Genomic DNA, 20,949 nt, shown 5'->3' on the forward strand with positions numbered 1-20,949 from the left:
GCTGGATGGTTAAGACCAAGGTAAAGCAATACCTATGCAACAAGAGTTGTAGCTTTTGGGTCTGATAAGGTCAGTGAAATCCCCTCAGGATTAATCCTGAGATCCTGTACCTCAGATTGTTTGTCAGTGTGAGCCATGTGGATGAGTCACGGCCATTGGTTGGCCAATGTGCTCTCTGTGAAAGCCTGAGAGAATGTTTTCTCTCCATGTGACTCTCCTTAGGCACACTCTACCCGTAGTACAATTATCAAAGCTGTGTTTCTGTTTTTGTCTATTTGTACTAGGAACTGAACTCAGGACCTTGCACTTGCCAGGCAGGCCTCTTTGTTTTTCTTTTTCTGTTTTTCAGTCTTTTTTTTTTAATCTGTCTTTCTTTATTTATATATTGCTATCTTTGTGTCTGTTTATCTGGGTTTTGTTGTTTTGTTTTATTTTTGAGACAGGGTCTTGCTATGGCAATCAGGCTTCTGTGAAGTCACTGTGTAGCTCAGGCTGGCCTCCAACTTATGTCAGTCCTCCTGCCTTAGCCTCATAAGGGCTAGAGTTACAGGTGCTACAATGCCCAGCTTTTTGTTTGTTTACTTGATTGGTTGGTTAGCTGAGTTGCTTTTTGCTACAGGTCTCTGTATAGTTCAGAATGACCTTGATATCACTGTGTACCCTTGGCTGGCATTGGACTCATGGAAGTCTTCCTCCCTTATCCTTCTGAGTACTATAATACAGGCGTGTGCCACCATTCCTGGCTTGTCCAACTGTCTTTGTCTGTTCCTGTCTGCTTTCTGGTTGTCAGTCTGACATTCTATCTCTCTTGCTTTCTTTATCTCTTTCCGTATGTCTTTTTTTTTAATACGAAGAATCGAGCTCACGACTTCATACTTGCCAGGCAGGTGCTGTGCCACTGAGCTGTATCCCTATTCCTGTATGTCTTTCTGTCTACATATCTGTATGTCATCATTTTTCTGATTTTTTTTTTAATCTTTCTGGCTTCTCTCTGATTATCTTTCTATCTATCTTTGGTTGGTTTTACTTTTTGTCTGTCCAACTTTCTGCCCATCTATCTTTATGTCTTTTCTTCCTGTCTGTCTTTTTTTTCTTTCTTTTTCAGACAGGGACTTTCTGTGTATTTCAGGATCACCTTTGACTCACTATGTAGCCCAGGCTAGTGTCAAACTCAAAGCCATCCTCTTGCCTCAGCCTCCCAATTAATGTGCCTCCATGCCTGGTTTCTGTCTTTATCTTTCTGATATTTTCCTTCCTTTCTTCCTCCTTCCTTTTTATCTTTTTCACTTCCTTTTGGGGATTTAACCAAGGACTTTGAACTAAGCTACAAAATTTTATTTATTTATTTATTTACTTACTTTTTGCGGAACTGGGGATTGAACTCAGGCCCTTGCACTTGCCAGGGAAGTGCTTATTTTCTACTGAGCCATCTCCCTGGCCCCAAAACTTATTTTTTTTTAATTTTTCATTATTACATATTTCCAGTTCATAATGATTACATTCACCATAGGGAGTTGGCACATGTACATGACATGTGTTAATTCTTCCTACTTCCCCGGGGCCTTCTCTCCCCACTCACTCCATCTCTTGGTCCTTGTTTTTTGTTTGTTTGTTTGTTTGTTTGTTTTTGAGATACAGTCTCACTAAACCCCCCTGGGCTGGGCTTGAACTTCTGATCTTTTTGCCTCAGCCTCCCAGAGTGCTGGGATTTTAGACATGTGCCAACACACCTAGGTTATCTTTTTCTTCCTGATTTCTGAATTTATCCTCTTTTTTTTTTTCTTTTTGAGGCAGAGTTTCACTGTGCAGTTCAGGCTGGCCTTGAACTCACTTGGTTGCCAAAGCCATCCTCCAAATCACAAGAGATCCTCCTGCCTCAGCCTTCTGAGTACTGGGATTACAGGTGTGCACCACCATGTCCAGCCTTTCCTCTTTGAAATATCTTCTCTATTCACAAACTTATATAAATATTCTCCTACATTTTATTCTAATATGTTTATTGTTTCTTTTTTCATATAAATCTTTGTCAACATTTGATTTGTGGCCTTGCTTCTAAAAATTCTTCAAGATGCATGTGATAGGTATAGAAGATGCATACACACCCAATAATCCCAGCATTTGAGATGCTACGGCAGGAGGATCCCCTCGCGTTCTGGGACAGCCTGGGCTAGATAGTGAATTCAAGTCTGGCCTGAAGTGCATAGTGAGATATTGTCTCAGAAAACCAAAAGATAAATGAAATTAAAACTTCTTCAAAAACTCAGATAAATTATGCCAGCATCATTTACTAAATAACCGCCTTAGGCTGGGAAAATAGCTTGGGGGTCTAACCATCTGCCTAGGAATCACAAGGACCTGGTTTGATCCCCAGTACTGCGTGCCATGCCTACCCTAGAACCCAGAGTGCGCCCAGCCAAAATCAAACGTGGTGGCGCACACCTGTATTCCAGCACCAGAGAGGCTGAGACAGGAGGATCACTACAAATCTGAGCTGTGTAGTGAGGCTGTTATCTAATCAACCAATAAATAAAATTTTAAAAAAATTAGCCACATTTTCTGCACTAAGTTAAAATGCTACTTTTGTTACCTACTGAGTTCCCATAAACACTTGGATTCATTTCTGGGTTTTGTTTTGTTTTGTTTTTTGGTGGTACTGGAAATTGAACTCGGGACCCTGTGCTTGCCAGGCAAGCGCTTATTCTGCTGAGCCATCTCCCCGGCCCTCTGGTTTGTATTGCAGTTCACCAAACAGCTCTGTTTGTTTGCTGCTATGCTAAGACCATATTATATTTGCCAGGCATAGTGGCACACGCTTTTAATCCTAGGACTCAGGAGGTTGAGGCAGGAGGATCTCTCTGAGTTTGAGAACAGCCTAGGCTAAAAAGTGAGTTCAATGCCAGCCTTTATTCTATAACAGGACTATCTCAAAAAATAAAAGACCAGCCTGGTGTGGTGGTGCATGCATGTAATCCCAGCACTCCAGAACCTGAGGCAAGACCAGCCTGGGCTACAAAGTGAGCTCAACACCAGCCTAAACTGCATAGTGAGACCCTGTCTCAAAAAAGACAAAAATAAAATAAAAGACCATATTATATTCACTGCAGTGGTTTTATGGTCAGGGATTGGAGAGGAACAAAAAGCAAGTAGGGGCTGTCAGTAGGTAGATTTAGGTGACAGAGGTGGTAGCTCAGGCAGGGTGACAAGATAGAAATCAGGTTAAGTCTGTTTTACAAGCTGAAGCTACAGAGTGCCAGGGCTGACACGCACTTATAATCTCAGCATTCCTGGAGGCTAAGGCAGAAGGGCTCCAAGTTTAAACTAGCCTGGGCTTGGTCCCAGTCCTTTTGAAAATATTTTTATTTTAAGACAGTCTTACTATGTCACTGAGTTTTCCAGGCCGAGCTCAGATTTGCAGCCTTCCTGCTTCAGGCTTTCAGAATGCTTAGAATACAGGTGTGTGCCCCTGTGCCCAGCTCTTGGGTTACCTTTTTGGTTCCTTAAATTTGGAGCGTCCTGGGAGACATCCGAAAGAGGTAGTGACATGCATGCATGGCCTTGCTTCCCCTCAGCTGTTTGGGAGGAAGTGAAGTAGGCTCCATGGAAACACTGCTTGGAGGTGCCATTTGCCTACAAATGGCAGCAACTTAAGTGAATGGACTGATACGTGTTTTATGTAATGGAGTCTGAAAGTTGGTCACTGCGTGTTGTTGTTTGCTTATCTGCCCTACATTGTCAGGGCTGGCATCTCTTAAGGTTCGCAAACTTGGAGATGTAGCTGAGTGGTAGAGTGGCTGTTCTGTATATATGCACAGCACCCTGGTTCCATTCCCAGACTTCCCTTTAAATAGGCACTGCTGCTTTAGTAACCCTGCCACAGTTGAAGCAGGAAGAAAGGGTATGAGGGGAAGTAAGGAGAGAAAGGGAGCTGGGTGTGGTGGCACACGCCTTTACTCCCAGCAGGAAGGGGGTATCGACTTCAGGCCAGCCTGGGCTACATAGCAAGTTCAAGGCTAGGCTGAACAGCATAGAGACCTTGTCTCAAGAGAGAGGAGGGCTGGGGAGACAGCTCAAGGGCATAAGTACCTGCCTGGCAAGCACAAGGTCTCTGCTCCTTTTTTTTTTTTTTTTTTTTTTTTTGGCGGAACTGGAGATTGAACTCAGACCCTTGTGCTTGCCAGGGAAGCGCTTATCCTACTGAGCCATCTCCCCGGCCCACCTAAGCACAAGGGCTCAAGTTTGATCACTGGTACCTCAAAAGAAGAAGGAAAAAGAGAGGGCCTAGGCTGGAGAGATAGCTCAGTAGAATAAGCACCTGTCTTGCAAGTGTAGGGTCCTAGTTCAATCCCTAGTACAGCAAAAATAAATAAATAAATAAATAAATAAATAAAAGAGGGCCAGCAAGATAGCTCAGCAGACTAAAGCACCTGCTTAGGCAAGCACAGGGACCCTGGTACCACATGCTGTACTAGCCCTGCCCTCAGGGCAGGCAGAACTGGCCACAAAGAAAAAGAAAAAAGACAGACAGAGACAGACTTCTGTTTCAGGGGCCAGAACTACTAAGTAATCCAACATACCATGATTCCCCTTGTCTAGCAAACACAATATATCTGCTCCACAAATACTTCTAAAACATATCTGAGCTCTGGAGTAGGCAAATGAGGTTTCTATGCAGTTCTTACTAGTTGTTCCAAACATTTTGGTCATTGTCTGTAAAATGAGAATAGTAGGGTGGGGAGATGGCTCAGTGGAATAAGTGCTTCCCTGGCAAGCGCAAGGGCCTGAGTTCAATCCCTGGTTCTGCCAAATAAATAAATAAATAAATAAATAAATAAATAAATAAATAAATAAAATGAAAAAAAGAGAATAGTAATAAGTAGTACCTTCTGTCTTTCTTTTTTCTTCTTCTTTTTTTTTAAATTATTTATTTATTTTTATTTATTACATTTATTTATTGTGTGTGTGTGTGTGTGGCCAGCTCAGCCCACCAGGGGCGGGCTGGCTGGCATGTGGTGCTGGGGGATCGAACTGCGGTCCCTGTGCTTTGCCAAGCTTGTTTCAAGTAGGTGCTTTAGACCACTGAGCCATCTCTCCAGCCCCTTCTTCTTCTTTTAGACAGGGTCTTATTATATAGTCCAGCTGGCCTTGAACTCACTATGGAGATCAAATTTACCAGCATCCTTCTGCCTCAGCCTCCAGAGTGCTGGGATCAGAGGCGTGTGCTACCATGCCTGGCAGCCTCTGCCATTCATTGGAGGAAGGACTGTCAAGAATATGAGATCAGGAATTTAGTCTCTCCAGCTTTGGGCCTAATCTTGAAATGTTAGTTCCTTTACTTACTAGCCCTAGGGCCCTAGGCAAATATCTTACCCTAACTGTACCTGTTCTTCACAGAAAAGTGTCAATAATAGTAGCACCTAATCTATAGGATTGATGGGTATTTTTTTATTTTATTTTGAGACAGGGTCTTACTGTGTTCTTTTTTTTTTTTTTTTTTTTTTGCAGAACCAGGGATTGAATTCAGGCCCTTACGCTTGCCAGGGAAGCGCTCATTCCAGTGAGCCATCTCCCCGGCCCCTTACTGTGTGTTTTCTTTTTTGTGGAACTGGGGATCGAACTCAGGCCCTTGTGCTTGCCAGGGAAGCACTTATTCCACTGAGCCATCTCCCCGCCCCCCCTTACAGTGTTCTTGATGGGTATTTTAAATGAGTTAATATTTACAAAGGGTTCAGAACGGTTTCACGCACGCACTCAGCACTGTGGAAGCATTAGCTAGTGGGGTTTTTTTCCTTCATTCCTTCTATTTCTTTTTTTGAAGGTTACCAACCCAGTTAGCCCTTCTTATTCATTTACTTATGTATTCATTCATTTTTAATTATTTTGAGTCAACATCTTGCTGTGATATCCAGGCTGACCCAGAACTCCTGGGCTCAAGCAATCCCCCTATACCCACCCCCAAGTAGCTGCAACTATAGGTGTCCCCGGCCCCCTAGTTATTTCATATGTTGGCCCACACAGTAGTCCTGAGTGCTCAACAGGCATTACTCTCTCACTAGCATAGTAGAGGCTCCTCGGCCCTCTGGGGAGACACTGCCCAGGACCGTGCATGGTGGGCATTGTCTGTGATTGCAGTGGCATGGGGTGGAGCTGTGGGACAGGAGCTGCCTAGCGGGGCTCTCATGGGGCTTCACTCTGTGCCCAGGCCCCCTTCTGGAGGACTGGGACATAATCAGCCCCAAGGATGTCATTGGCTCTGACGTGCTGCTGGCCGAGAAACGCTCATCGCTGACCACAGCTGCCTTGCCCTTCACTCAGTCCATCCTCTCCCAGGTGGGTTCAGAGACCTCAGGGACGTGCTGTGCGGTTGGAGGGCAAGGCCAGCGCAGAGCCACAGTCCTGAGTGTACTGGCTGGCTTTTGCCCCTAGCTGCAGGGCTGCCCAGTGAGCTCCCCCCTCACTGCTTCCTTCCCAGGTGGGCCGCACCTTGTCTAAGGTCCAGCAGGTGCTAAGCTGGTCATATGGGGAGGACGTCAAGCCCTTCAAGCCACCCCTGAGCGATGCTGAGTTTCACATGTATCTGAACCATGAGGGCCAGCTGTCCCGTCCCGAGGAGCTGCGTCTGCGGATCTACCACGGTGGCGTGGAGCCCTCACTAAGAAAAGTAAGCCCACACCCCTTGGTCCTGTCTGTCCTCACTGGTGCCTTAGGAGCCACAGGCAGTGGAGACCCTCCGGGGGAGGTGCTCTCTTCCATGAGGGGCTGGGAGGCAGCAGTGGGAGGCAAACTTGGCACAAAGAGGACCAGGGCACCTGAGACTGCAGGTGGTGGTCTTCAGTCTCAGCCCTGTGCTGGTCTTGCCTGCTTGCCAGGTGGTGTGGCGGTACCTGCTGAATGTGTACCCTGATGGGCTCACGGGCCGCGAGCGGATGGACTACATGAAACGCAAGAGTCGTGAGTACGAGCAGCTCAAGAGCGAGTGGGCGCAGCGGGCGAGCCCTGAGGATCTGGAGTTCATCCGCAGCACGGTCCTCAAGGATGTCCTGCGCACTGACCGGGCCCACCCCTACTACGCAGGGCCTGAGGATGGCCCGCACCTGCGGGCACTGCATGACCTGCTCACCACCTACGCAGTCACCCACCCACAGGTGTCTTACTGCCAGGGTATGAGCGACCTGGCCTCGCCCATCCTCGCTGTCATGGACCATGAGGGCCATGCCTTCGTCTGCTTCTGTGGCATCATGAAGCGCCTAGCTGCCAACTTCCATCCCGATGGCCGTGCCATGGCCACCAAATTTGCCCACCTTAAACTACTTCTGCGACACGCCGACCCTGACTTCTACCAGTACCTGCAAGAGGCAGGTGCCGATGACCTTTTCTTCTGTTACCGCTGGTTGCTGCTGGAGCTCAAGCGAGAGTTCGCCTTTGACGATGCCCTTCGCATGCTTGAGGTCACCTGGAGCTCACTGCCCCCTGATCCTCCTGAACATGAAGTAGAGCTTATTGGACCTTCCAGCCAAGTGGCAGACACTGGCTTCACTGGTCACAGGGGGCGGCCAGTGCGACAGAGGCACATGCTGAGGCCTGCTGGCAGTGGAGGAGGCGGTACCTTTGAAGATGCGGTAGACCACTTAGCCAGGTCTGGCCAGGGACCTGGGGGCGGGGGGCGTCTCCTGAGACAGGCCAGCCTGGATGACCTCCAGCAACTCAAGGATACCATGAGCCCCCTGAGGAACCCTCGGGCCCAGTTGCCTCATCCTGCTGCCCTCATGAGTGCTAAGTCCCTCTCTGAGCCCTTGCTAAACTCCCCAGACCCACTGCTCTCCTCCTCTTCCCACCCAGATTCCCCATCTTCCTCATCTCCGCCCTCCACCCCCGAGGCCTCCCCCACTGCTGACATGACCATAGGATCCCCCCTGATGCGAGAGGTAGGCTCCCCACGAGACCCTGGGAAGTCCCTGCCACACCCAGGCCCAGTGGGCCTGCCCCCACCCCAGGAGTTTGGCCAGGGGAACCCATTCATGCTGTTCCTCTGCCTGGCCATCTTGCTGGAACACCGTGACCACATCATGCGCAATGGGCTGGATTACAACGAGCTGGCCATGCACTTCGACCGCCTGGTGCGGAAACATCACCTGGGGCGGGTCCTGCGCCGGGCCAAGTCTCTCTTTGCTGACTACCTGCAGTCTGAGGTGTGGGACTCAGAGGAAGGTGCTGAAGCCACAGCCCCATCCTGATCAGGCTCCCTCCAGCCTCCCACCAGGCCCATGGGACTGTCCGTCCTCTGCCCTGAGGGCCTACATTTAAGACCCCACATCCCTGCCTGCCAGCCCTAGACCTTTCGGAGCCTGGGCCCTCTCTCCCCAGGTTTGAGTGTGCGGGCTCTCCTTTGGCAGTGTCCCATGGAGGCCACAGCCTCTTTGTCCTGTTTTGTTTTCAAACAACTGTACTTTGCACACATGAAGGTCACTGTGGTCTCTATATTTCTCTCTCCCTTTCCTTGGACTTCGCTGTGGATGGAGTCCCCAGGGGATTGTTACCTGACTGGGCTTCAGTTGTGGGAGGGTAGCTCCTTGTTCTCCAGTCATGGGGTTAGTGGCTGCTGAGAGTCATTTGTAGAAAGTGAGCCCGGGTCAGGGATTGCTCCAGGAAAGCCAAAGTCTGTGTCTTGGCGTATGTGTCCTCAAATAAGTATTCGTATTATGGTTGTGAGTCTTACGATTTCAAGACAGACCCTACGAGGGTTGGCAGAAGGAGGGAGAAAGAGTAGAGTTCATTCCTGGCTCAGAATAGGCCAAGATTCACCCAGGCATGGTGACACACACCTGTAGTTGGCAGCACTGGAGGCTGGGGCAGAAGTATTGGCATGAGTTCAAGGCCAGCCTGAGCTACATAGTAAGTTCAAAGCCAGCCTCAACCACAGAGGAAGACCCTATCTTAGAAAGGCAAGGGGGCAATAGTCATAAAGCAAGGAAGGCCCTGGGAAGTCAGGGTCTATGTAGATACTGGCTGGCCACCCTTATCATTACACTCATGACCATTTGTAGGATCCAGACCTTGCTGTGGGAGACTTATGCATTGATGCTGGCATCCCTGAGCAGGGCTCAGCCTGCCATCTTGTCACTTGCTTTGAAGCCAGCTTGAGGGCCTGGGCTTGCCTTGCCTCAGGCCTAAACTTGGTTTCTGGGTACCTGAAGGGCCACCTGTCTTAGCCATTGTAGTAATAGAAATCATCTGTTTACTTTTTCTAGCCCACAAACATCCAAGCATGATAAAATGCAGACCCTACCTATTTGGAGGATACTGGTCAACACAGGTCCCTTTCCATACTTACCTTCTCAGAAAGTGGGATTCTCTCCTAGGCCAGGTGCTACAAAGCATAGGACAGTGACAGTGTTTGACCAGGGGTTAGATGGTGGTCTAGCTGAGCCACCCTGTTTCCAGAAGTTGCTGCACTCAGAAATGCTGCCAGAGATACAGGGGCATCAAGGCAACTGTCCTCCCATGTCTCCCCAAGATTGCCGTAAAAAGCTGAGGAGGGAACATATGAAGAAGTGAAAGATGGGATCTTTTAAAGAAGTTAAGTGCCTGTGGTCATGATGGTGCAGGCCTGTCATCCAGCACTCTGGGAGGCTGAGGCTGGAGGATCATAAGTTTGAGCCCCGCCTCAGGAAAGGAGGGACTTGGTGATGCCCGGTCTCACAGAAAGTACCCTGAAAGGCCACTATCATCCCTTCCCCTAGACTGGAAGGGAAACTGACCCTTCCTCACAGGAGAGCTCTGGCACCTAGAAGACAGGACAAGATTGCTCTGTCCAGGGTGCTCAAACACTGCCTACCACGTGTGTGCTATGGATAAAGTGTTCACATTTCCCTGGGACCCACTCTACCCCCATGGGGACCTAAAATGTCCCTTTTTCAGTCCTGCTGACACCCTGTAGGATATGTGTTATGACTAATAAGCTCAGCTATTTCAAGGGCCAGCTAAGTATGTTATTCTGCATATGGCAGCTTAGCACCTTTGAGGGCCAAAGTCCAGAGTCCTTTCTGGGAAGCAGAAGTGCCAATGAGCAGAAGCCTCTACTGTTCCCCAGGACACATTAGCCTTCTGACTCCTGCCAAGATGGCAGAGAGTGCCAGCTGCTGGTTCCTTTGCCTGAAACTAGCCTGGAGGAACTACCGAGAGGGGCACACGGTCCAGAAACTACAACAGCTCTGAGATCTTTTGGGACGTGGAATGCTGACCAACTGGTATGTGTAGTGGTAGGTGGAGGGTAAATGGCCAGGGACAGCAAGTAGAGGGCAGGCTTGGGAAAAAATCTGCAAGTTCTGGCCCTTGCTTTTCACTGTGTTGCCAGCCCGAGGTTGCAGAAGTCTTCCAAACCCAGGCGTGGGTGTTGAGCAGGAAGGCTGAGGCCAAGGCCACAAGTGCCCTGCTGAGGAAAGAAATGGGCAGCCATAGATGAGCAGTCCTGCATCTCTCCTTCTGGGTGCCAGGCTCTTAGATTACTCACAGGGAGTAATTCTGGCGATGGAGAAGTGGTCACCGCACTGCACACTGTCAGAGTGAAGATGGCTCTCGTGGTACCTGGGACCACACAGCCTCTGGTTCATCTCCCACATGGGTCTCAGTGCCCCTGCACTGCAAACAAGTGAGCAGACTGGGGTCTGGCCTGCAGCCTTTCCTCACCACTTTGTGCCAACCAGTGAGCTGACAACTTCCAGGCACTTGAACTCACCACCCAAATCATGGGGCCACATAGCTCCTGCCAGATGTATGTCATCTACTGCAGTGTAACAAATACCTCTGAACCAGTTGAAAACCACAGGATTGCCAGGCATGGTGAATGGTTGTGAGTTCAAGAGCAGCCTGAACTGCATAGTGAAACCCTGTCTCAAAAAGAAAAACCAAAAATAAAACCCACAGGATTTTACCACCTCAGTATCTGACGACCAAGAATCTTAACTGAGACGGAAATTTAACCCAGGGATGTTCTGCCAAGCTTTAGTGAGCTATACTCCCTGACTTTATTTTCTATTTTGACACAGGTTCTCACTAAGTTGCCTAGACTAGCTTTGAACTTGTGATCCCCTTGCCTCAGCCTCCCAGGTAACTGGAGTTACAGGTGTATGCTACCATACCCACTTTGTTTATTTTTGGTGGAACCAGGGATTGAACTCTGGCCCTTGCGCTTGCCAGGGAAGCACTTCTTCCACTGAGACATCTCTCTGGCCCCATACCCAGTTTAACTGGGTAGTGTTTGCTTTGTCTCTCTCTCTCTTTTTTTTTTTTTTTTTTTTTTTTTTTGGTACCGGGGATTGAACTCAGGACCTTATGCTTGCCAGACAAGCTTTTGCTCCTGAGGCTTCAGTCAAGTTGTCAGCAGGATTATGGTCCACTGGAGCCCTGATGTGGCTGAAGGACCACTTAGGGGTTTTTTGTTTTTGTTTTTTTTGGTTGTTTTGTTTGGTTGTTTGTCTTTTTGTGACAGGGTCTTGCTATGTCGTTCAGGCTGGACTTGAGTTCACTTTGTAGCTCAGGCTGGTCTCGAACTTACAACAATCTTCCATCCTCAGCCTCCTAAGTACTGGGATTACAGCTGTGTGCCACCACACACAGCCCTGGTGGATCCACTTTTAACATGGCCACTTAGGGCCACAATAGGAGATTTGTGTCTTATTGCCTGAGCCTTTCCATGGGGTTCCTCAAAAATTGTGTTCTAAACGTGCAGGCAAGACTGTAAGACAACTTTCTTTCTTTCTTTCTTTCTTTCTTTCTTTATTTATTTATTTATTTATTTAGTGGAACCCGGGATTGAACTCAGGCCCTTGCACTTGCCAGGTAAGTGCTTATTCTACTGAGCCATCTCCCTGGCCCCAAGACAACCCTGAAGTGATCAGAGCCGTAAAATGTCAGCAGTTGGTTCATCCGTGCATGTCAAATGGATTGTGGGGAAGGTGATTGGTACAGCCATGCAAAAAACTGCTAAAGTGAGAGTGACCAGGCTTGTTCTGGATCCCTACTTACTAAAGTATTTTAATAAGCAGAAAACCTATTTTGCTTATGATGCCCTTCAGCGATGCACTGTTGGAGATACTGTACTTCTCAAAGCTTTACCTGTTCCATGAAAAATGCACGTGAAACATGAACTGGCTGAGATCATCTTCAAAGTGGGCAGAATAATAGATCCAATATCAGGAAAACTCTGTGTAGGAAGCAGCTACCTGGAGAGTCCAATCAATTCAGAAACCACTCAGCTCAGCAAAACTCTGGAAGAACTCAACATCTTTTCAACACAGTGAAGGGCAGGAAGAAGGAGGCAGGGAAAGATTTCTAAATTTCATTACAAACTGTCAGATTCTCTCATGGCATTTATGAGATAGTAAAGGACTTGTTACAATTTAAAAAAAAAAAACCATAAGACATAAGCCACAATATCAATTACAGTTTAATCTCACTAATGACACATGAAGTCGGAGCTGGTGGCACATGTCTGTCATCTCAGCATTTGGTATGCTGAGGCAGGAAGATTGCTTCAAGGTCCTCCTGGGCTACAAAGTGGGCCTCCTAAACTACACAGCAAGACCCTGTCTACAAAAAAGGACAGATGATCATTTCTGCTGCATCTTATCATTCACATAGACCAATCCTAGCACAACACATGAGAGGCCCACACAGGGACCTATGTGAGACACTACTTGCCACATACTAGCTGAAGCAGAGGTGTAAGGGTGGACTAATGTAGAACTTTGGATATCTGAATATAAAGGAAAAAGGTATTTTCTAAAGAGCTTCAAAATGTGAAGTATGAGTAAGATGGAAATATATATAGTAAGTGGAAAATATGAAATAAGATGCTATATGCATACCCATGTTTATAGTGGCACAGTGTGTAATAGCTAAATCTTGAAAACAGTCTAAATGCCTATCAACCTAGGAATGGATAAAGATGTGTTGGGGTTTTTTAATACAGTGGGGGACTAGTCTGCCATAAAGAAGAATAAACCTGTGCTATTTCTAGGTAACTGGATGCAACTTGAGACCTTACTTCTAAGTGAAATAAATAGGAAGCTGATTTTTTTTCCTGTACCGGGGATCAAACTCAGGACATTGCACTTGCTAGGTAGACACTTAGGCCGCTGGACTCACATGTTTAAACACCACATTGTTTCTCTGGTGTGAGAAACCAAGCATTATAGGACCAAAGTGTATAAGAGATACTGGGAAATGGGAAGAAAATGTTCAAATGAGAAGGGAAACAAGGAAACAGGAAAAGGGGAAAGAAAGAAGAGACAAGGAAAACAAGAGAAAATTAGAAACAACGCTTTCGTAAATAAGGAGAGGAAAGATGGAAGGGAAGAGGGGAATGGGAAGAAAAGAAGCAAGATATATCAGGTATTGATACAAATTTCCTATGATGAGTGTGATCATTATACCTAAAATGTACCAATAAAAAAAGAAATGAGACACCATAATTAAGTCCTGAAGGGCTGGGGCTGGGGCTCAGTGGCAGACCTCTTGTCTCAAGTGCGCAAGGCCCTGGGTTGGATCCCCAGCACCACATTGGAAAAAAAAAAAAAGCCCAAGACCTGATACAATAAGTAGTTACACAAAGATTTAAAATACAGAGACCTTGGACTAAAACAAGTCCCAACAGTGAATATGCACATAAGGATTTAGAAATGTTGAAAATTCAAAGATGAACAAAACATTTAACAGACTAGTAAAACCCTGCAGAAAGCTGAGATGGCCATATAATTGAGCACTAAGATTAAAAGCCCATGGATTAAAGCACAGGCCCAGGGGTCGGGGGTTGGATCCCCGGGGCCTGCTGTGCTGGCCCTGGCCCCGGGGTGCGCTGAGAGGGCATCTGAGATGGCGTGGTGGTGCACTCCTGTAATCCCAGCACTTGGGAGGCTGTAAACAGGCAGATCACTACAAATCAGATCTAGTAGTGAGACCCTGAACACCCTGTAGACCCTTCCCTAAAATATAAAAAAAAAGATTAAAAGCCCAAAAAGTGACATTACTCATCAAATGTCTGTCATAAACATGTATATTCCTAAAAGGTCCTGGATAACACATTTTTTACATTTTTAATATGTGGGTATTCTTTTGGTTTTTTTGAAGCAGGGTCTCACTGTGTAGCACAGGTTGACTTCAGACTCACAGTGATCTTCCTGTCTCAGCCTCCAAGTGCTGAAATTATAGTTATGCATAATTTTGGGGCCGGGGAGATGGCCCAGTAGAATAAGTGCTTACCTAGCAAGCGCAAAAGTCCTGAGTTCAATCGCCAGTTACACCAAAAAAAAAAAAAAAGCTACATAATTTTATGGCCCAGTACATAAAATTTTAATTTTTATTAATATGTGTTTGTAGTACATAAGGATTGCATTCATCATGGGGACTTGATACATGTACATAACACATCTTAATTCTTTTTATGTCTCTTTCTCCCCCTCAGTGCCTGCTTGGCAAGCACAAGGTCCTGAATTCAATTCCTGGTACAAAAATACATACATATATACATACATTTATCTGGAAAGCAGAAAGATTGGATAATAAATGATCCCAGTGGGGTGTGGTGGTGCCCGCCTATAATCCCAGCAGTCCTGGTGAGGTTGAGGCAGTGAGTTCAAGGCCAGTCTCAACTACAAAACAAGACCCTGTCTCTAAATAAATAAAAATAAAATTATCCAAGCTTGAAGTCCAGTTGGAAAAAAAGGCAGAACAAAACTAAAAGCTTGAGGCATGAAAGAAATATTCTAGAAGGATTTGTTTTTTTGGCTGGCTCAGGCTGCCTTCAGGGTGGGTCTGGTAAGGCAGGTGGAGGTGGGGATCTAACCAAGGTATCCTGCACCTGATTGCATTTGCATAAGCAGGCGCTTAAACAACTGAGCTAACTGGCAGGCCCCCAAAGAAATATTATAAGAAAATATGTACAATAGAGAATTAAAATGAAAAAATTTTACTGGGCATGGTGATGCACACCTGTGCTCCCAGCTACTCAGCAGCCTGAAGCAGGAGGAGGGCAAGTTTGAGGCCAGACCGTGCAGTTTAATGAAACCCTGCCTGAAAATTTAAAACAGAATTGGTAATGGCCTGGGGATGTATGTGGCTCCGTGCAAGGTCCCTAGCTTCAATCCCCAGCAGCCAGGGAGAGAAAGGAAAAGCAGATGGAAGAGGCTAACAATGGTAAGTTAATACAATGGGAAATAGATGAAAAGCAAGGCTTCTGGGATCTTTTAAACATTCAAACTGATGTAAAGATGAACAGAAAAACATGCATATAACCTTTGGGTTTTTTTTTTTTTTACAAAAGTGTAAATGACAATCAAAGACTACATTTTAAAAGAATTTTTTGAGACAGAGTCTTGCTCTATAGACCTCACTGTGTTGCCCAGGCTGGCCTTGAACTCACAGTGATCCTTCTGCCTCAGCCTCCTCAGTGCTAGCACCACGGCCTGCACCACCTGCCCAACTGACACTGTTTGTTGTAACTACATTGGGCCCAGATGTGGACAATTTTGCAGATTGTAGTTCTTATCAAAATGTCAAGATCTCTTTGTTTTTGGCTGGTAGTTGGCACACCTAAAATCCTAGCTTCAGTAGGAGGACTGCAAAGTACAAGATCAGCTTGGGCTACACAGTGAGTCCCAGGACAGTCTGCACTACGTAGCAAGTCCCTGTCTCAAAAAAAAAAAAGTCCTTTATTTGATTTTTTTTCTTTATTGCTCTTGTTTATTTGTTTGCTTTTTGGAGACAAGCACTATGTAGTTCAGGCTGGCCTCAAACTCAGTGATCTTCCTGCTTTACTTTTCAGATTCCTAGAATTACAGATGTGCACCATCACATCCAGCTACAAGAGTATATTTCTTCAGAACAAATAATAGGCTTTATCTCAGGAATGCAAACATGATCCTAGTTAGAAAATTGCTAAATGTGCTGGTGCATGCCTGCCATCTGAGCACTCCAGAGGCTGAAGCAGGTGGACCACTGAATTTGAGGCCAGCCTCCGCTACATAGCAAGTTCTTAGAGAGAGAGAGAGAGAGACAGACAGACAGACAGACAGACAGACAGAGACAGAGACACAGAGAGAGAGAGAAAATATTGAATATAATTTACCCAGAGTACTTGCCTAACGTGCTATCCCCTGTATTTGACCCCCAGTAACTGTCAAAAAAGTTTTTACCACATCATGGATAAAATCATATGAGTATCTTAAAGCAGAAGAGTATTTGATAATAGTACCTGTTCATGATGGTTCTGTTTTTTATGTATTTAGTACAGGGTCTCACTACACAGATCAGACTCATAGTGATTCTCCTGTTTTCAGCCTCACAAGCACTGGGATTACAGGTGCGTGCCACCACACCCAATCTCAATCGCTGTCATAGCGCACCCCAGGGGCGGGGCCAACACAGCATGCCGGGGATCAAACCCTGGTCCTTGCATCTACCTAGGCAGGGGCTTTAGCCCACTGAACTATTTGGCCAGCTCTATTATGTTATTTAAAAAAAAAAAAAAGCTATGTAATTTTTTTTAAAGGCAGGCATGATGGTGCACAACTATAATCCCAGCACTCAGGCTGATGCAGGAGGGTCACCAAGAGTTTGACACCAGCCTGGGCTACATAGTGAGTTCCAGGACACCCTGAACTACATGGTGAGAGCCTGTATCAAAGGGAGAAAAAGAAACAAAGAGCTATATACCTCGACCATGGTGGTGCACACCTTACCATGGCATAAAAGAGGCTAAGGCAAGTTTTGGGGTTTGTTTGTTTGTTTGTTTGTTTGGTACCAGGAATCTAACTCAGGGCGTTCCACTTACCAGGTAGGTGCTGCACTGCTTCGCTATATCCTCAGCCCTGTCAGTTTCTATTTATGACAGTGACATAGAAAAGATACTGTTAGGGGCTGGGGAGATAACTCAGTAGAATAAGCACTTGCCTGGCAAGCGCAAGGGCCTGAGTTCAATCCCCGGTTCTGGAAAAAAAAAAAAAACAGCCTTCAAGGTGAAGGTAGAAAAAGCCAGGCTTTGGGGCTGGGGAGATGGCTCAGTGGAATAAGCACTTCCCTAGCAAGTGGTTCTGCCAAAAAAAAAGAAAGAAAGAAAAAGAAAAGATACTGTTAGATGCCCAGCATGACTGTGGACAGAGTAGCTGCACGAGTTGTTGCTGTGAGAGCCGACTTGGCTCACAGACACCACAAGATACTAATAGAGCTTCAGAAACAGATACATATAGCATTGGAGAAAAAAAATAGCTCTCAGTCCAAGAAGGATTATTATTTATTTATTTATTTATTTATTTATTTTTGTGGTACCAGGGATTGAACTCAGGCCCTTGCACTTGACAGGCAAGTGCTTATTCTACTGAGCCATCTCCCTGGCCCCTCCGAGAAGGATTATCTTGACAGAAGCTGAAAGTATTTTAAGAAAAAAATCAGATTGGAGGGGCCGCGGAGCTAGGTCAGCAGCATAAACACCTGCCTGGCACATGCAAGGTCCCGAATTTGATCCCCAGTACCACCAAAAAAAAAAAAAATTCAATCTTGTACAGCAATTAACCACTAGGAAGAATGTATGCAATGTGTTAATTATTGAAACTGTCCTACCAATTTGGTTTGAAACTGTCTCATTGCTATTTGTTTCTCAATAAAATTATGGAATAAATAAATAAATAAAATAAAAATTCAGATTAGAATTGGCCAAGTTGGTCAGAAAATATACCCCCTAAGGAATTCCTCTTTAAACACCCCACGCTCACAGCTACTCTCAGCAGGAGAAACATGACTGCTAGGAAGGAACTCCTTCCCCTATTTTCTCAGCAGAATTTCTCAAGGCTTTTCTTCCATCTCTGCAGCTGTCCCATCTGCTAGCCACTGGATTGGGGATCTACACTGGAAGGCATCTGACAGCCTCGACCAGCACTTGGTGATGAGGAATTGGGCCCACCTTTGCTCATGTGCTAGGGACTTTAATCTAAGCCTGTGACAGCTAACTTGAGCAGTTACGGTCCTTGGGTGCCTGCTGATCAGCAAGGTGGAAGAATAGACACTAAATTCATGCTAATCTATAATTAGACCTATAGGATCCATTAATAAGCATGCCAGACAGACATCTACTGTAAGATTTTGGTAGTAAACTTCCTTTGGATAGTAGATACAACTAGTATAAATAATTTTATTTTTATTTATTTATTTTTTTATTTTTATTTTTTTGCGGAACCGGGGATTGAACTCAGATCGTTGCGTTTGCCAGTCAAGTGCTTATCCTACTGAGCCATCTCCCCGGCCCCAATAATTTTAATATAACAGTCATGTATGTAGTATTTATTTATTCGGTACAGGGTCTCACTATGCAGCTCCAACTCAGTGATCCTCCTGTCTCAGCCTCCCCAGCACTGGGATTACAGATGTGCACCACCATACCCAGTCTCCTCCTGTCTCAGCCTCCCCAGCACTGGGATTACAGATGTGCACCACCATACCCAGTCTCCTCCTGTCTCAGCCTCCCCAGCACTGGGATTACAGATGTGCACCACCATACCCAGTCTCGGTGGCTGGCTCAGTGTGCCTGGGGTGGGGCCACAATGGCATATGGTACCAGGGATCGAACCCGGGTCCTTACACTTGTCTAGGCAGAAGCTTAGACCACTGAGCTATCTCCTTGACCCTGTAGTATTTAAAAGTGTGTAACCTTAATTCAGTTCAAATACTTTATATTTCAAAGAATGAAGAACTTTGATATTAAAATCACTACACTAAGGGTTTTTCCCAGAAGAAATGTAGTCTTACAACTATACTGTTGTAGAATATGTTTACTTTAGGGGCCGGGGAGATGGCTCAGTGGAATAAGCACTTGCCTGGCAAGTTCAGGGGCTTGAGTTCAATCCCCGGTTCCAAAAAAAAAAAAAAAAAAAGAATATGTTTACTTTAAATGGATACAGATGGTCTATAAAGACCACTTAACTGTATAAATTATTCTCTTTTTATTTTAGGGAAAGGTCTACAGGGTGCTCAGGGTCTCACTACTAGATCAGACTCGTAGTGATCCTCCTGTTTACAGCCTCCCAAGAGCTGGGATTATAGGTACATGGCACCACAGCCAGTCTCAATTGCCATCTCAGCGCACCCCGGGGCATAGGCTGGCACTATATGCTGGGGATCGAACCCCGGCCACTGCGCTCTGCCTAAGCAGACGTGTTCGTCTGTGGAGCTATCAGGCTGGCTAAAAGTTGAGGTTTATTTTTCTTTCTTTTTTTTTTTTTTTTTTTTTTTTTTTGGCTGGCTCAGGCTGCCTTAAGGGCAGGTCTGGTAAGGCATGTGGAGCTGGGGATCCAACCACAGTATTTTTTTTCATAATTTTATTGATAAACAAATAGCAATGAGACAGTTTCAAATCAAATCGCTAGGACAGTTTCAATAACTAACACACTGCATACATCCTTCTTAGTGGTTAATTGCTGTACAAGTGTGGACTTGATATCCTATTTACAAACACCATTAGAACAGTATCTTGAGCCTGAATGTGTTTGCATAAACAGTCACTTAAACAACTGAGCTAACTGGCAGGCCCCCTAATGAGTTTTTTTAACCCCTGCCTGCCCCCCCCCTTTCTTTTCTTTTCCTTTGTATTAAAAATTGAACTCAGGCCCTTGCACTTGCCAGGCAGGCACTGTACCTGAAAACAGGAGACTCACTACAAGTCCGATCTACATAGTGAGACCCTGTAGACCCTGTCCTAAATACAAGAGGAAAAAAGCTTTAAAAAAGTAAGTAAAGGGGCTGGTGAGATGGCTCAGTGGTCTAAAGCACCTACTTAGAACAAGCTAAGCTAAGCAAAGCACAGGGACCGCGGTTCAATCCCCCAGCACCACATACCAGCCAGCCCCGCCCCCTGGTGGGCTGAGCTGGCCACACACACACACACTAAATAAAAATTTTAAAAAAAAAGTAAGTAAAAATTTAAAAAAAAACTCATTAAAAATTTCAGCCAGGGCTAGGGAGATAGTTCAGTAAAATAAGCACTTGCCTGGCAAGCACAAGGTCCTGAGTTCAATCCCCAGTACTGGAAAAAAAAAATTTCAGCCAACAGCACTCAGGAGGCTGAGGCAGGAGGATCACTGCAAAGACGAGCCTGAGCTACAAAGTTAGCTGAGGGCCAGCCTGAGCTGCATTGCAACACCCTGTCTGAAAAAAAAATTGTTTTAACCAATACAAAAGACTTATATTAAGAAAAAAAAAAGGGGCTAGAGAGATGGCTCAGTGGTCTAAGGCACCTACTTGGAACAAGCTTGATAAAGCACAGGGACCACCGTTCGGATTCCCCCAGCACCACATGCCAGCCAGCTGCGCCCCCTGGTGGGCTGAGCTGGCCACACTCACACACACACACACACACACACACACACCCCAAAATAAATGTTAATAAATAAATAAATTTTTTAAAAAAAGAAAAAAAATGGGATCAGCAAAAGACAGTATGCAATGTGTTAATTATTGAAACTGTCCTACCAATTTGATTTGAAACTGTCTCATTGCTATTTGTCTCTCAGTAAAATTATGGGGAAAAAAATGGGACCAGTGAGATAGTTCAGCAGACTATAGTGTCTGCTTAGGCAAGCTTAGGCAAAAGCACAGGGACTATATGGTTCTATCCCCTGCACCAATGCTGTGCCAGCCACGCCCCTAGGGCGGGGTGAGCTGGCCAGAGTCCCAGTGCAGTGGCACACACCTGTAATCCCAGCACTGGGGAAGCTGAAAGCAGGAGGTTCACCATAGTCCAAGCTGTATAGTGAGACCCTGCAACAACCAAATACATTTTATTTATTTTTTTGAATTTATTTATTTTTTTATTAATTAATTAATTATGTGTGTGTGTGTGTGTGTGTGTGTGTGTGTGGCCAGCTCAGCCCACCAGGGGGCAGGGCTGGCTGGCATGTGGTGCTGGGG

At 45.8% G+C, this 20,949-nt stretch overlaps 1 protein-coding gene and 1 pseudogene across 2 annotated transcripts in view; both read left to right on the forward strand.

Moving 5' to 3' along the window:
• Tbc1d25 (TBC1 domain family member 25) overlaps positions 1-8,458 on the forward strand; it is a 43,847-nt gene extending 35,389 nt beyond the window's left edge. For both annotated transcript variants that reach the window (XM_004633524.2, XM_023717825.1), the window contains exons 4-6: positions 6,200-6,327; positions 6,470-6,658; positions 6,867-8,458. In XM_004633524.2, the coding sequence (XP_004633581.1) occupies positions 6,200-6,327; positions 6,470-6,658; positions 6,867-8,231 (1,682 nt within the window). In that variant the 3' untranslated portion in view covers positions 8,232-8,458. The remainder of the gene's footprint in view (positions 1-6,199; positions 6,328-6,469; positions 6,659-6,866) is intronic.
• A 3,425-nt stretch (positions 8,459-11,883) lies between these two features.
• LOC101566963 lies at positions 11,884-12,769 on the forward strand (annotated as a pseudogene).
• The last annotated feature ends 8,180 nt before the right edge of the window (positions 12,770-20,949 follow it).

Source organism: Octodon degus, unplaced genomic scaffold, assembly GCF_000260255.1.
Source record: "Octodon degus isolate 3935 unplaced genomic scaffold, OctDeg1.0 scaffold00055, whole genome shotgun sequence".
In the NCBI taxonomy this organism is placed as follows: Eukaryota; Metazoa; Chordata; class Mammalia; order Rodentia; family Octodontidae; genus Octodon; species Octodon degus.